Source organism: Rhagoletis zephyria, unplaced genomic scaffold, assembly GCF_001687245.7.
Source record: "Rhagoletis zephyria isolate East Lansing unplaced genomic scaffold, Rhagoletis_zephyria_1.1 Rzeph_scaffold_01999, whole genome shotgun sequence".
NCBI classification, from domain to species: Eukaryota; Metazoa; Arthropoda; class Insecta; order Diptera; family Tephritidae; genus Rhagoletis; species Rhagoletis zephyria.
Genome location: NW_016159083.1, coordinates 82707 through 97387, shown reverse-complemented (window position 1 = coordinate 97387; position 14681 = coordinate 82707). Strand labels below are relative to the sequence as shown.

The following is a 14681-nucleotide window of genomic DNA, read 5'->3' as shown; positions in this document are numbered from 1 at the left end:
TATTAGTTAATTTAAGTTTTTAGAGTTTTATTTTAATTAAAAAGTCCAGAGCAGTAAGTACATTAAAATAATTAAAGTAATAATTGAATGAATAAAAAAAAATTTAAAAAATATTCTACTGGCATTGGTACTCGAGACCACGATTTCTCGGCTCTTTAATTCGCATTACTGCCGTCCGTTAAGGTACAATTTTTATCAGAGCAACTGCGCCGTTATTCCGGCTTAACTTTGTCGTCTGTCTATGATTTAACACTGTACCACTTGAGTTAGCAAGCAGTATTCTAACTATTTTGTTAACACCAGCTCCACCCTTGCATTGAACTCTTCGGGAAAAAATCGGTGTATCATCTTTTTCTGACGGCGTCTGATTTCCTTTCTTCTCTTGCAGGAAACGGAAGCGTTGTAAATTGGCCTTACAAACCTGCAGAGGTGGTGAATGAACTTTACCATTGGCCACAGTGCCTTTCCACAATTTTTGAACCAATAACTATTTTTTTTTATATAAATACATACATGCAAACATACTGGTCTCCCCTCTCTCTGAGTTATTCAGCCTGTGTGTATATGAAGGAAGTTTAATCGCATGATGGGAATACAAAACAATCTTGCTCACTAACCACATGCGAGTCGCTACAGGCCTGACTCCGTTTTATCAAATTTAAATAAGAAATACATATATTCAAGTTACACATAAGTCAATATGCAAGCTGCTCGAAAGTCGCCTAACTTTTTTTTACAAAGCATTTGATCTAAATCGTGCTCAAAACCTCCGTCGCATACTAAGAAATAGCCTAGCGCATCGAAGCATTTTCTTTATTCCATTGCAGTAAGCCGATTCGTAATATTTTAACTAAATCACGTACAACTTAATTCCGGTAAATTAGAAACCTGAAACATATATTAAAAAATCCAATGCAATGACATTTTAAACGGCCAAAGCGCCAGCTAAACTAAAAAAAAAAAAACAAGAAAACAATACCGCTAAGTAAAACGAGTAAGTAATAGCAATGAAAATGCAGAAAAAGTAGCAGCTTACACTTGTATTTCAAAGCTCGAAAAGTTTAAGTAAATAAAAATAGCTGAGGAAAATGTAAGTATTACATGCAAGTATACACATTCATACATATGTATATAAGCAGCAATAACAACAACACTTATGCTTAGATTTTCAACTCTTGCCACATGTCATACCATGACGAATGACTTAATGTCGACTGTGTGGCACTGTAGAATAGTGTGCCGGGATGCTGGCGTTCTCGTGCCACCTCAGGCTTGCTATAAGCGTTGAGTTGGTGACTCTTCGATAATGGGAGCAAAGCAATTGACTTTGATGCTGATGCTGATGCTGTTGCTAAAGTTGCTGCCGGTGATGTTGCAACGCCACGATTGTAAGCCAAGCAAACGAACGAACAAGAAGAGATGTAGTGCGCAGTAAAGTGGGTAGACCGGCGTTTTGAAAGAATGCTAACTCTTACTGGCGGGCGGACGAACACTAAGCAGGCGGCCGGTGACACGCCATACAAGTAAGCCACAATGAATACTGATGAGACTGAATAAATAAATCTCTTCGAAATGCACACAAGTACCTCTGCTTTTGCTGCCGTTCCTAGTGCTTGAGATGATTGAAGCAGCTTTCTTTTTTGCTGCTTATTTATTTTTTTCAAGCGAGTAGATATTTACTTACGCACATGCGCAAATGCGAAATGTGAAATTTGCGGTTAAGTAAACACAACTTGACTTAATGTTGTTCATATGTACATACATAGGTTCACATGGAGCAACAAGCAGCTGAGAGTTATTCAAAAAGTAGGGGAAACGCACGATAACCGTCTAGAGTGGACCAACTAAAAGCCATTACAGTGCGAAAGATGTGTCACTGCGCACCAAATGCCAAAGGCGTTTGCAAGTGACAGCAGCAAAGTGTCGAGTCGTGGACAAAGATGAAGGCAACGCTAGCTGGGTTGGCGCAGAGGTGCTGCAGGTGACAAAGGTGTTCTCTAATAGCGAAAGCATCATTCAATATGTAAGCATATACATATGTATGTATATACTCTGTATGTAAACGCAGACAACCGCGTTTGTGCAAAAACACGTTGTAAGAACGTGCGGCATGAACATGTTGGCGCGCATGCGCACAGCATGTCAATTGCTGATATGATGCGCAGGCATTTACCACATTGCTGACAATTTCCACTTCCATCCATCAGCAAATAATAAGTAGAGAGATGGGTTAAATACTCTAAGTGAATATGTAGCTTTAATGTGAAAAGTGCGCTTGGAAAAGCCAGTAGCAATGTTGATCTTGTCCGCTTTTAAAAGCATCTTTGTCTAAAAGCAAACATATAGAGATATGAATAAACGTATGTGTGTGTTGGAGAAATTAAAAAGTGCTTTTAAGCCAAGAAAGGCGTCGACCGATTAACGTTTAATTAAGTATCTAATTAATATTAATTGTCACTCAATGGAGTAAAGGAAAGACTTCGCAAAACGGGTCTTGCTGGAACAATTAGATTGGAGGTTGCAATTTACATTTTATTATAAAGTTTCAATTGTGCCAGCATACTAGTCAGTCAATTAGCTGAAAATTGAATTTTTCAGCACATCGACGAGTTCGTCAAACTTGTTCTGCAGAGAATTTTTGACAGACAATTGAAGAAATGTAAAACTTTTGCTTCTTGATTGGTGCTGTAACCGACTAAGCGAGTTCTAAAAGTTACGCCAATCGCTTCGCTTCTCTGCCAATCGGATAGGCTAAGTGAAGCAGTAAAGCCAAGTCCTTCAAGGTGATTCCATCGCCGAGGAGGCTTTTCATGTATTTGCTTTTGGCGGATGTGCTGTTAAATCAGTAAAAGCAAAAACAAATTCGCCTTGCCCTATATCTTCCGCATAATCTCTCCCACGATCACTCCAACAGCCACCTCATCCTTGCTTCTGCGTCAAGCACCAAAGACGAGTGACTTATAGACTACGATTTGCATCCGCAGTGGGTAACTAATAAAATATTACTCGTTTATTAAAACTTGTTGAGGTTATTAAAAATGTCGGGAGATTATTTGAATCTAAGCAGTATACTCTGGCGGCTTCACTCGGTATTGAACTAATTCACAAATCCTTCGACGAAATTGACTTGGAGGATTATACAAGTTAATAGTTAACTGATTTATTTTGGTAGGAATTTCCGTCATTCGGTCCAAAATAAATTATCTCACCACCATGTCGGAAAGATCAACCAACACCCACAACTTATCTAATGGTTAACGATGAAATTATCTACTTATTTCTTACTAATGGCCTACCACTATCAACTCAGTGCCACTCAAGCTCAACCTAGGAAAGTGAAAGTACTGACCTACCCTGATAATGTTTTAATTTTAGTAACCGCGTTACTTCTATCTGTGGTGCAAAACATCATGAAAAGAGCGAGGCCGATGGGCTGAGCAATACGACCTTTGAGTGGACCCTGAAATAACGGTAGGAGTGCTTTTAATTGCCAGTATAATCACCTAAAACTAGGCACAGGCACAACAGACACAATGCGAGCTTACCCTACGGATGTCTGCAATGTTATTACAGAGCTATTTCTTATGGACGTCCGCCTCGCGTAATTTTTCGAATGTTATCCAAGATAATATTGGACTCTGATTATATACGACTTGAAATAAAATTACACAGTTCTCATCGAAGCAACGTTAGCTGAAAAAGCCGCTTTCTCTGAAACTCTAAGACTAAAAAAATCTAGTAGTCGGCCATCATGGCTCTGACCTATTTTAAAGCAAATTTGAAGCTGATTAAGTTGCGTAAAAATGCTTTCGATGCTTGCTATGNGCACAGTGTGAGCTTACCCTACGGATGTCAGCAATGTTATTACAGAGCTATTTCTTATGGACGTCCGTCTCGCGTAATTTTTCGAATGGTATCCAAGATAAGACTGGACTCTGATTATATACGACTAGAAATAAAATTACACAGTTCTCATCGAAGCAATGTTAGCTGAAAAGAAGCCGCTTTCTCTGAAACTCTAAGACTAAAAATATCTAGTAGTCGGCCATCATGGCTCTGACCTATTCTAAAAGAAATTTGAAGCTGATTAAGTTGCGTAAAAATGCTTTCGATGCTTGCTATGAGGCCTAAATAGTTGTTGATGATTTGCTCTTAGAAGGCTTAACGAGCGGCTATGCAGCTGATAGAGTCATATACGCCGTGGGCTGGAATGAAGACACCTTTGCCTCTAGATTGCAGTCAGTCTTAAAGCTAGCACAGAAATTGTGCTGTGAATGGACTTAATAAAATCGGTCATCGTTCCATTCACCAAAAGAAGGAAAGTCAGTTTGACTTAGCCGAAATAGTAGAGACGAAGATTGACTTTTCTTGTAGCTATTACCAACAAGGCTACTAAGGTATTTTTACCTGACAAAACCTTCATGGAAACCGATATCCTGAGGCACTGGCCTCGTAGCCTTAATTCAAGAAAACTGGTTCTGGCGTTGTACTTGAAAAGTTTTACCGATTGGTCTGTGTAGCCATTATAGGAGCCATGCGTACTTGTCTAACGGAAATACAGGGAATAATCACAGGTATAACGTCCTAACCATACTAATTGAGAAGGAGGCTTGCTTGATGGCTTTGCGAATTAGCAACTTAGCTAGTATAAAGAGTGGATACGTTCAACGTACGATGCCGTAATCAAACTCACTGAAAAAATGCTACCGAAATTATCTTTCAAAGGGCATACAACTGAAAGACATACCTGCAGAGAACAGATAACAACGATTGGTGAAGGCTCCTAAGTCTGGTATACTGGTGGATCCAAGCTCGGCGATGGCAATGCTTCGCCATTGAAATCTGTGCGTGCGAATGTGGACAACTGCATAACTCTTTTGAAATAATTATGCACGCTCAACAGGTTCACCCTTTCTTGATTGCCGAGAGCAGCGGTATTTAATGGCAACGTGGAGCCGAACGAAGCCTATATAGTCCACAGCGTTTCTGTGGTCCGTAAAAACTTTCTGCGTATCAGAGCTTCACAGTAAGTGTCAGAATTCTCAGATCACCACCCAATGGCTGAAGCCAAAGCAAAGAGGAAGGAATTCTTAACTGCCTCTAGAAGTATCTCTGAACTACTTCTGTATCCTATTCGAAAGGGCCTGAGAACTCTCACAAGCACCGGACAGCATACTGCAAGTTAAGATATCATTCTGGCTCAAATGCTTCGCTGTTAAAAAAAAAAGATTTTTTTGCAGGAAAAAAATGCATTAAAAAGTAACTGACTTATCAAACTACCATCTTAAATGTACATACACATATTCGCCGGCGGATAAATGTCTCTTCTTCAAATNAAAAACCTTCATGGAAACCGATATCCTGAGGCACTGGCCTCGTAGCCTTAATTCAAGAAAACTGGTTCTGGCGCTGTACTTGAAAAGTTTTACCGATTGGTCTGTGTAGCCATTATAGGAGCCATGCGTACTTGGCTAACGGAAATACAGGGAATAATAACAGGTATAACGTCCTAACCATACTAAATGAGAAGGAGGCTTGCTTGATGGCTTTGCGAATTAGCAACTTAGCTAGTATAAAGAGTGGATACGTTCAACGTACGATGCCGCAATCAAACTCACTGAAAAAATGCTATCTTTCAAAGGGCATACAACTGAAAGAGATACCTGCAGAGAACTGATAATAACGATTAGAGAAGGCTCCTAAGTGTGGTATACTGGTGGATTCAAGCTCGGCGATGGCAATGCTGGGGCCAATGTTTTTGGACCAAGCTTTCAACCATATTTCAGTCGGCGAGCTTTGCCATTGAAATCTGCGCATGAGAATGTCTTTGGAGAAAGACAAAAGGGCCACGCTTGTGGACAACTGCATAACTCTTTTGAAATAATTATGCACGCTCAACAGGTTCAGCCTTTCTTGATTGCCGAGAACAGCGGTATTTAATGGCATCGTGGAGCCGAACGGAGCCTATATAGTCCACAGCGTTTCTGTGGTCCGTCAAAACTTTCTGTGTATCAGAGCTTCAGAGTAAGTGTGAGAATTCTCAGATCACCACCCAATGGCTAAAGCCAAAGCAAAGAGGAAGGAATTCTTAACTCCCACTAGAAGTATGTCGGAACTACTTCTGTATCTTATTCGAAAGGGCCTAAGATATCATTCTGGCTCAAATGCTTCGCTGTTAAAAAATAAAATGATTTTTCTTTTGCAGAAAAAAATATTTATTAAAAAGCCACTGACTTATCAAACTACCATCGTAAATGTACATACACATATTCGCCGGCGGATAAATGTCTCTTCTTCAAATATTTGCATACACCTAAATACTTGTTTATACATTTTTATTAGCGTTGTTAAGAACCAGCTTATTTAGCGAAATTGCACATTCACCTACAATCTTTCATTTCGCAGTTTATGTACACCTTTTTGTTACATTTCCATTTTCTGCAATTGCGTGGCTATTCAATTTGTGTTAGCTGCGCAAATTACCAATTTCCAAAGAGAATACAGTTCCAAACACAAAAGAAAAAACATATATACTTTTTAAATATGTATGTACGTACGAAAGTATGCATGTATGTATTGTCGCAATATGTTTATGTGTAATTTGTAAATGAGAAAGGTGATGGCGTGTAATTTTGTTTAACAGGATTTTTTCTTCATTGTATTTAGAATTTCCCACAGNGTTTAGCGAAATTGCACATTCACCTACAATCTTTCAATTCGCAGTTTATTGACACCTTTTTGTTACATTTCCATTTTCTGCAATTGCGTGGCTATTCAATTTGTGTTAGCTGCGCAAATTACCAATTTCCAAAGAGCATACAGTTCCAAACACAAAAGAAAAAACATATATACTTTTTAAATATGTATGTACGTACGAAAGTATGCATGTATGTATGTATTGTCGCAATATGTTTATGTGTAATTTGTAAATGAGAAAGGTGATGGCGTGCAATTTTGTTTAACAGGATTTTTTCTTCATTGTATTTAGAATTTCCCACAGGCAATATCGAAGCTGTGGTTAACAAAGAAACATTTTTGTGAAGAGGTCGCATTCTAGAGAAAGGTGAGTGTTATAAGGCAATTACACTGGTATTTGTGCTTATTATTCATAAGCATGCATGTCAGCGTACGTGAGTATAACCACAAAATAGTATCGACATAAGTACGATTATCTTCAAAAAGTCGGGTGGGAAACATTTCAAATTAGGCATGGAATTCGTAGAAGCCTTTTGTGAAATTAATACGCTGCTGAACGCATTTTTATTAAAACTGTATCCATAAATATATAAATATTTAATGCAACTGGCCTCAATTAAATATAATATTCTAGTAAATATAATGGAAACTAGATTGACTTAGAACTCAGATTTGTATATACTTATGTATAGATAAAATACTGCAAATGCCAAAACAAACTCTCCAGAATACTTGTATTAGTTATAATAACTCGCATGTATGTATAAGTAGATACATTTTATTTTTGTCGGAATTAACACATAACAACGCTCAGGTTTTCGTCTGTCAACGCATCATTGCAGGAAGTATAAATGGAGTTGTTTTTTCTTTCGGCAGAAAAAAAACGCTAGAGCATTCTTGTTGCATTTATATCAATCAAAGCAGTTCCAGAAACAAGTATAATAAAAATAATAATTTTCTAGGGCATTACAATCCTCTAGCGAACTTAAAAATTCGCTTTTCTTTCGCATTTCTTGAATTAAGGCTCAAGCCTACCCTTTCAGACGGGAGCTAATGGGTTAAAATGTTCTACGAAAATATTTCCCATGAAATTTTACTGTATATTCTTCTTCTTATTCTTTCATAAAATATTAGCAAAATCCGGACTGGTTTGAAAATTGTCGTACAGTGTAATTTACGATACTTCAAAATGTTAAAATCAAAAACGGTGAAATTGTTCTTGCCAAAATAAACGAATCTAGTGTAATAAAACTATACAATAATTGTATGCCATTAATTGAGAGTTGAGGAGAAATTTCTAATTTAAACAGCAAACACAGGTGCTTATATGTGTGTATGTATATGTATGTGAGTACATATTTGCGACTATAAAATTAAAAATTACAAAGAAATTCTTTTGTCATAGGTAAATTTGGAGCTTTGCCAAATTCTGTGGCCGATATGGCCTTATCTGATTTAACTTAGTGTACATACCTATATTTATGTATGTATATATGTATACGAAAACATGTTTGTACATAAATATTTACCCATGTAGTACATGAATGTTATTGCCGCAAAAATCTGCATAGTACACAAAAATGCGCAAATAGCAGCTGATTAGATCATAAATGGCAACATATGTACGTACCTACATACATACATATGTGTGTACAAAGTGTATGAATATATGCAAGTATATGAATATGTATATATTAGGTGCTTCTTTTTCGGCGACTTTTTGTTTGATTCTCTCCTCGAAATTTTGTGGCAAATATCTAAAGACAAGTTCCCTGAAAATCTGAGTCCGTAATATTAATATAAAGTGTTCGACCAAGGCGTGCAAATCTAGGCTATTCAATTTTCTACAAAAAAAAATTTAGAAATCTAAAAATTTCAAGAAATATCGATTTTAGCGATTTAGTGTTCTAAAACGTTTATATAGGATATTAAATGGCCTACAAGTCTATCATTCGCAATGTTTCTGTAGCTCTTGTTATTTACGATATAGGGGCAAAAAACGGGAATTTCATGAAAATATTGGGAGTGGTGACCAGTACTAACTCGCTAGTGGCAGTTAGAGTTACGTCACTATAGCCAGTTGTGTATACAATTCAATTCTGAAGAAAAACTACCATTGACCATGATTATAAGATAAAATTCCTCTGAGCTATAGAATTTTGAAGAAAAACAATTAAAGTTTACGTGTGTTTTGAACGGCTAAAATGATCAGGGAACTTGTTTCTAAATATTTCCCACAAAATTTCGAGGTGGGAGTAAAAAAAAAATGGGCGCCGAAAAAACACCCTAGTATATATGTATGCATGTAGACAAAGAAAATATATGTTTTAAAATTGATTGTATAGTATTTTTTACCAACGTTAAATAAATATATGTACATATATAATTATTAGATCAAAACCTAAAAATTAAAATTAAGAAAATAGATAGAAAATAAATAGATATTTATATGTATGTATATTAGTCTGAATCACCAAAAAAGTTGGGGTTTTTTTTTGGATTATAAAATCTATTATATTTGAAGTCGTCCACCCAAAGTTTTTCGAAAAAAATATTAAGATTTACGTGAGCTGGACGTATTAAAAATGCCTCCAAAAATGGATTTGTTTATGAATAAAAACAGTTTCTTAAAAAATTGTTGGAAACCACTTCCCTCAGATGACAAAACAGTTTAAGTTTAAAAAATCTACATAAAAATATTATAAATGTTTTTTCAACGGAATAGTAAAAATTAAATTTTTAATCTTGTTTTTAAAATTTTTTCAAAGTTTGTTTTAAGAAAAACTTGAATAATTGGGCCAAAACTATACCGATTTTGATTTATGAAGTATCAGTAGAAAAGCATGCTCGCACTCTTTTTATTTCTTTAAAAAAAAAAACCCTCACGTCCAAATTTTTTTTTTAAATATCAACATATCTAAATTCTACTTGGAATGACGCTCGTTCATCCTACTTTCCTATTTCAAACATAAATAGACATAAAACATAAACAGAAAAAGAAACATAAAATGATAAAAAAATGAAGTAAAACAACAAAAAACAAAAAATATCTTCATCCAATGGTGAAAAAGTCCATTTTTTTAATTGTTAAGGAGAGACGAAAAATCTATGTAATTTCGTATTACCTGCCATTCTCCTTCAAAAAACTCAATTTTGAAAATTAAATGGACTTGGCACCTTTTCACCTTTAATTAGTGATATGTACACATCATCACGTGTAGGATTTAGTAAAATACGAGATAAAACAAGTCAACTGGCAAGTGAGCCATGGTTGTATCAATCACGCTTCACTGATACTGGGCCAAGCGCGAACAGTAATATTGAATAGTTGATACCAGAGCCACCTGCATGCATACATATGTACATATATGTATATTTACATAAGCATGTCCAAAAGCACATACATATTTTCATACATACATATGTAGGTCTAGGAGAATCCCTAGAAAATACATCTATCTACGCAACCAAACATACATATATACATATGCATACATACATACATACATATGTACATATCAAAAAGACAATAACGCACATAAATAAATAATTTATAATAACACTCAACCTTAAATATGCAAATTTTTTGTAGTTTACAATATGTTTTACATACATATGTACATAGGGATATGTACTCGTACCTGCACTTGATGTACCGGCAACAATGACAACTGTAGGAATGACATCACTATTTAGTCACTCAGTAGGTAAATGTTACAAGTGCCAAACATTTGAGTCATGAAAATCTTGTTTTTTTTTTTGCTTTTTTATGCACCTACGAATATTCAACCATATCTATGTATGTACATATGTATTCAACAGTATATTGTTTTATACAAACATACACAAATAAAATGAAAAGTGAATTTACGGCTCATTTGCACGCTTCGCTGCAAAAATTATTTGTGACTAATTTTATAACAAAACGGAAAGGTGAAAACGAAAATAATATTTTTGCATATCGACATACAGTGGCCATGTGCATGTGTACGAGTACAAATATATGGAAATTTCACCCACTGCAAATGATTAATAGTAAATGATTTTACTTAGTTACCAGCAAAACGTGTTAAATGGCAAATAAATATTTCGTCAATTATCGCTTTAAGATTTACCCACTTAAGCGAATTGCAGGTGCATGCGGGGCCGACCTTCACCATTCAAGCCATAAATTTGGTGACCTTTTAATTTTACAATTATTTAATGAAAATGCAAAGTCAATTTTATAGTTTATTTTCTTCGGCAAATTTTTTGATGGACAGCGATTTATAACTGGCTGAAATTTTTTGAAATATTATCGATTGCATGTACTATTTGATATTTTTTAAATAAATCTTTTCTAAAATATCCCTACTAAATGAACTTAGCATAGGCGGAGCAGATGTACTAACGAATTTTCATTCGTCTCAGGTTCCTTTAAGTGTGAGCTTTTTAAGTAGTTTTTATGTATTCCAACCACAGAGTTATGTTTTTAAAACACGAAAAAGATCTTTTAACATCCCAACAAGAATTGCCGAAATTTTTACAAAGACTCTTTAATAGAGCCCAAACGACTGTGATATCCTCTGATTGGGCACTTTATAAAAACGGATTGGCAATCTATAAGTGCGAAATGAAGAAAACTGGGAATAGAGTGGTGCCGTGAAACATATAGATTTAGACGCGCTCGCTTGGGATGTTTAAGGAACAAGGCGGAAAAAGAGGCTATGAGCAGTGAGTAGGCACTCAAAATTTACCTCGATACGCACTTTACATGCAACTCACAATCAGCACAAGGGGCAAAAGAATATTGCGCTTCGGCCTGCGGAGTGACCTGCTGGATAAGCCTCACCTTATTTGGGCTAGAAAAAACTAATTCAAGTCCCTGAAGCCATCGGGATCAGACGGCATTAAAACTACTCAGTTGGAAAGAACTTTGGATGTGGCGTGCCGCAGGCAGACTCCAATCTTAGTTAAAGACTTATTACCATGACGTTTATACCAAAGTCCATCAAAAGCTTTCCCGTCTTTGCCAAGCATTGCGGATAAATCAGACTTTCATAGCTCCTGCTCCAATCCCTAGAGAGACGGCCTAATATTCTTTACACAATTGTTGAGTCAATAGAGGAAGCTTTTGATACATAAAAACTTCACTGTATGAGTCTTTCTCGCCGCCAAGAGGCTTTTAATAGTGCGCTTCTGGGGGCAATCGTCATATTACTTGGTAAGTTTGGGGTCGAAACCGACCTAGTTAAGCTCACAATCACATGTCTTGCAACAGAAATTTCGCGAGGGCGTTGGACAGTATCACCATCCAACGAATTACAAGCAGGGTAATGGTCATTCCCCTTATTGGGAGTTTGGTCCTAAACGTCCTTGTTCGCTATTAGCTATAAGCTACCACATGTGACTCAGCTTTCAATGGCAGTACTTCGCTTTGTGCTTTATGACGAAGATGAAAAGCTGCCGTGAAAGCATTGAGAAGAAAGTGAAGAAGATATCAGTGTCCGTCTACTGCTACAAGGGTCTTTTGGTAAGAGATGGGGCATCGCTTCTAAAGCAATTTCCTGGCTTTATGAAACCATAGCTAAGCCCATAATGCACTATGAAGTCCTCGTCTGGACTAGAGAGGACCTCACTAGTCAGATTGCGTTCAGTCTTAATTTGAATCAGCCCGTCGACATCATAAGTAAGGCTGCTGCAGCAAGGGCTGCGTACAGACTTAGGGGCACTAGGCGCTTAGCTTTCTGAGGAATTGGACACACTAGTATTTTTGAAGGCTTCGAATTCATTCCTGATAACACGGATCACTGTGTGACTAGGCCGCCAATGAGCTCTTTCTCCACATACGCGCATCTCCAGAGAGTTTTTTACCAACCTCAAATTTTCCCTACATGTGGACTGCTCCTAGCGAACTTTGGGCGAAAACTATGATTTGCGCAACTGCAAGGCCTTACTGGCCGAAGGTAGATATGAGATGATCCAGGGATCTCCTTGGGCTCATAAAGCCGCAACTCTTCATTCTGGTAGTCATAGTGCAAGAATACCGCCCGAAAAGTATTCGCACGGCGATACTAAAACTTACGACGCAACATCACTGTCGCAGATGCTTCAAATACGATTTCAGATTTTGCGAGGCAACGGTCTAAAAACCTTTCGATTCATTATTAAGTCATATAAATTTAAAACAAATTGTACTTAGCGAATTATCTAGTTTCAATAAGAGTTACTCGTAGCTATTATAATCCAACAGGAAATGTATGTATATGTGTATTTGAAGGACCACATTGCCATAACAGCTTTTACACAGTCGATCAGCCGCAGTAATTTCCCTTTCATTAGTAAATCGCGAATATATTCAAATTAGTTTGTACAACATTTGGCTTTCCTCATGGAGGTAAAGCGATTAATAGCGAAAAAACGAAATAAAAAAATATTAATTACAATTCAGAATGCATGATGAATCAGTGAGAGTGAATCTAAACAAGGTAGCTTCAAATATGGATCCACGAAAACTCCCCAGAGGTTTCGCTCTATTTGGGAATGACATCATTTGCTTGTATATCGGCAAAACTGCGGCATTCATGGAATGCGATAGCGCGACCCAAAGCGGCAGGCAGTCAGGGACATACGTTCACACAATTATAAGAGTTCACATACATATGTACATAAATGTGGGTACGTACCCTGCAGAGAATGCGACAAATCCGGGAGTATGCGACTACTACCACTTTTGATCCCTTTATATGGAATGCTTTTGTTCGAGCATATCCTATGAAGAGACTAATTGTTTCTCTTTATACCCGAATGCGTAAAAAAGGCGACTAGTCGATTTAAAAAAAAAATAAAAGTAAAGACCGGGATTCTAAGTCTGGATCTAACTGATCTAAAATATGGCCCCGTAGGGGGTAAATCGAGGGTAATCGATCTCCAATGATACCCGTATGAGACTAGTTGCGAATATTTAATGCCTAACTGTACCCTATCGAAACTAATCCCGGAATACTCTCTCTGGAGATTAGTCGCACAATTTTTTGCAGGGTAGGAAGTGACGAAAACGTTTAAGTGGGTATGTGAAAATGTTGATTGTATTTATGTGTAGATTTACGCATTGTAAGAAAAAAAATGTCCATAACACATAAGTATAATTTATCGCCATTATGCAATGAGAACGTGGAGCTTATAAAGAAATGACAAAACACTGTTTGAATGAAAAGTGAAAATACATACAAACTTCCAGGGCCAGAAATTTTAAAGAATATGCATTTTATATTCATGTCTTATATAGAAAATAATGCACTTGCAATTGGATAACAATTGAAAATGAAAACAGCCATTAAATTAAATTTTGAATTGGGTTGTACGCATTGCATTGCCTCAGTCAGTCAACCTACGAGAAGTGAGTATGAGACAGAGCGATGGAAAAAGTACCCGTCATCTGTAATTTTATATAAATATTAATACAGACAGTTTTATATACATATATATGTAGTTATGCTTGTTTGTATGTACATTAAGATGGTAAAAGAAATTGTAAAATGTTAAGCTCTCTCTAGGATCTATCTAAATGAAATAAAAAAAATCCCCGTGTTTTTCTGTTAAAAAAAAAAGAAGATATTTATAACGGTCTCCAAGCTCATGAAGTTTTCCATGGAGCAAACGCTTTTTCGTAGAAATGAAGAAGTTTTTCGATCGGGAAATTCTTTCCCTCTCTTTAGGAGACTTCCAGTAATAACACACAATTATTTATTTTACCATTTTTTAATACTAACGATTTCTTAAGGGTCCCCCATTGGACTTATTTTGGGGTTTTCGGGAGACCTATAAAAAATAGAGTATATTAAAAAAGGGTTTAAATGGTCTTTGAGGCAGTTTAACCAAAAACAAGTAAGAAAGTCTAAGTTCGGGCGGAGCCGAACATTAAATACCCGGCGCAAGTATTAAATATATGTTTTTTCACCCTTCCGAAACCTTCCGCTAGATGGTAAGCCGAGGTGTATCAATTT

General features: G+C 36.5%; 1 protein-coding gene across 1 annotated transcript in view; it reads right to left on the bottom strand.

Annotated features, from left to right (window-relative positions):
- Positions 1 to 1606: 1606 nt before the first annotated feature.
- LOC108365795 (myb-like protein P) overlaps positions 1607 to 14681 on the bottom strand; it is a 39048-nt gene continuing 25973 nt past the window's right edge. Inside the window, exons 4-5 of the mRNA XM_017619955.1 lie at positions 13627 to 13632; positions 1607 to 1646 (exon numbers count right to left, since the gene is read on the bottom strand). Of these exons, the coding sequence (XP_017475444.1) occupies positions 1607 to 1646; positions 13627 to 13632 (46 nt within the window). The remainder of the gene's footprint in view (positions 1647 to 13626; positions 13633 to 14681) is intronic.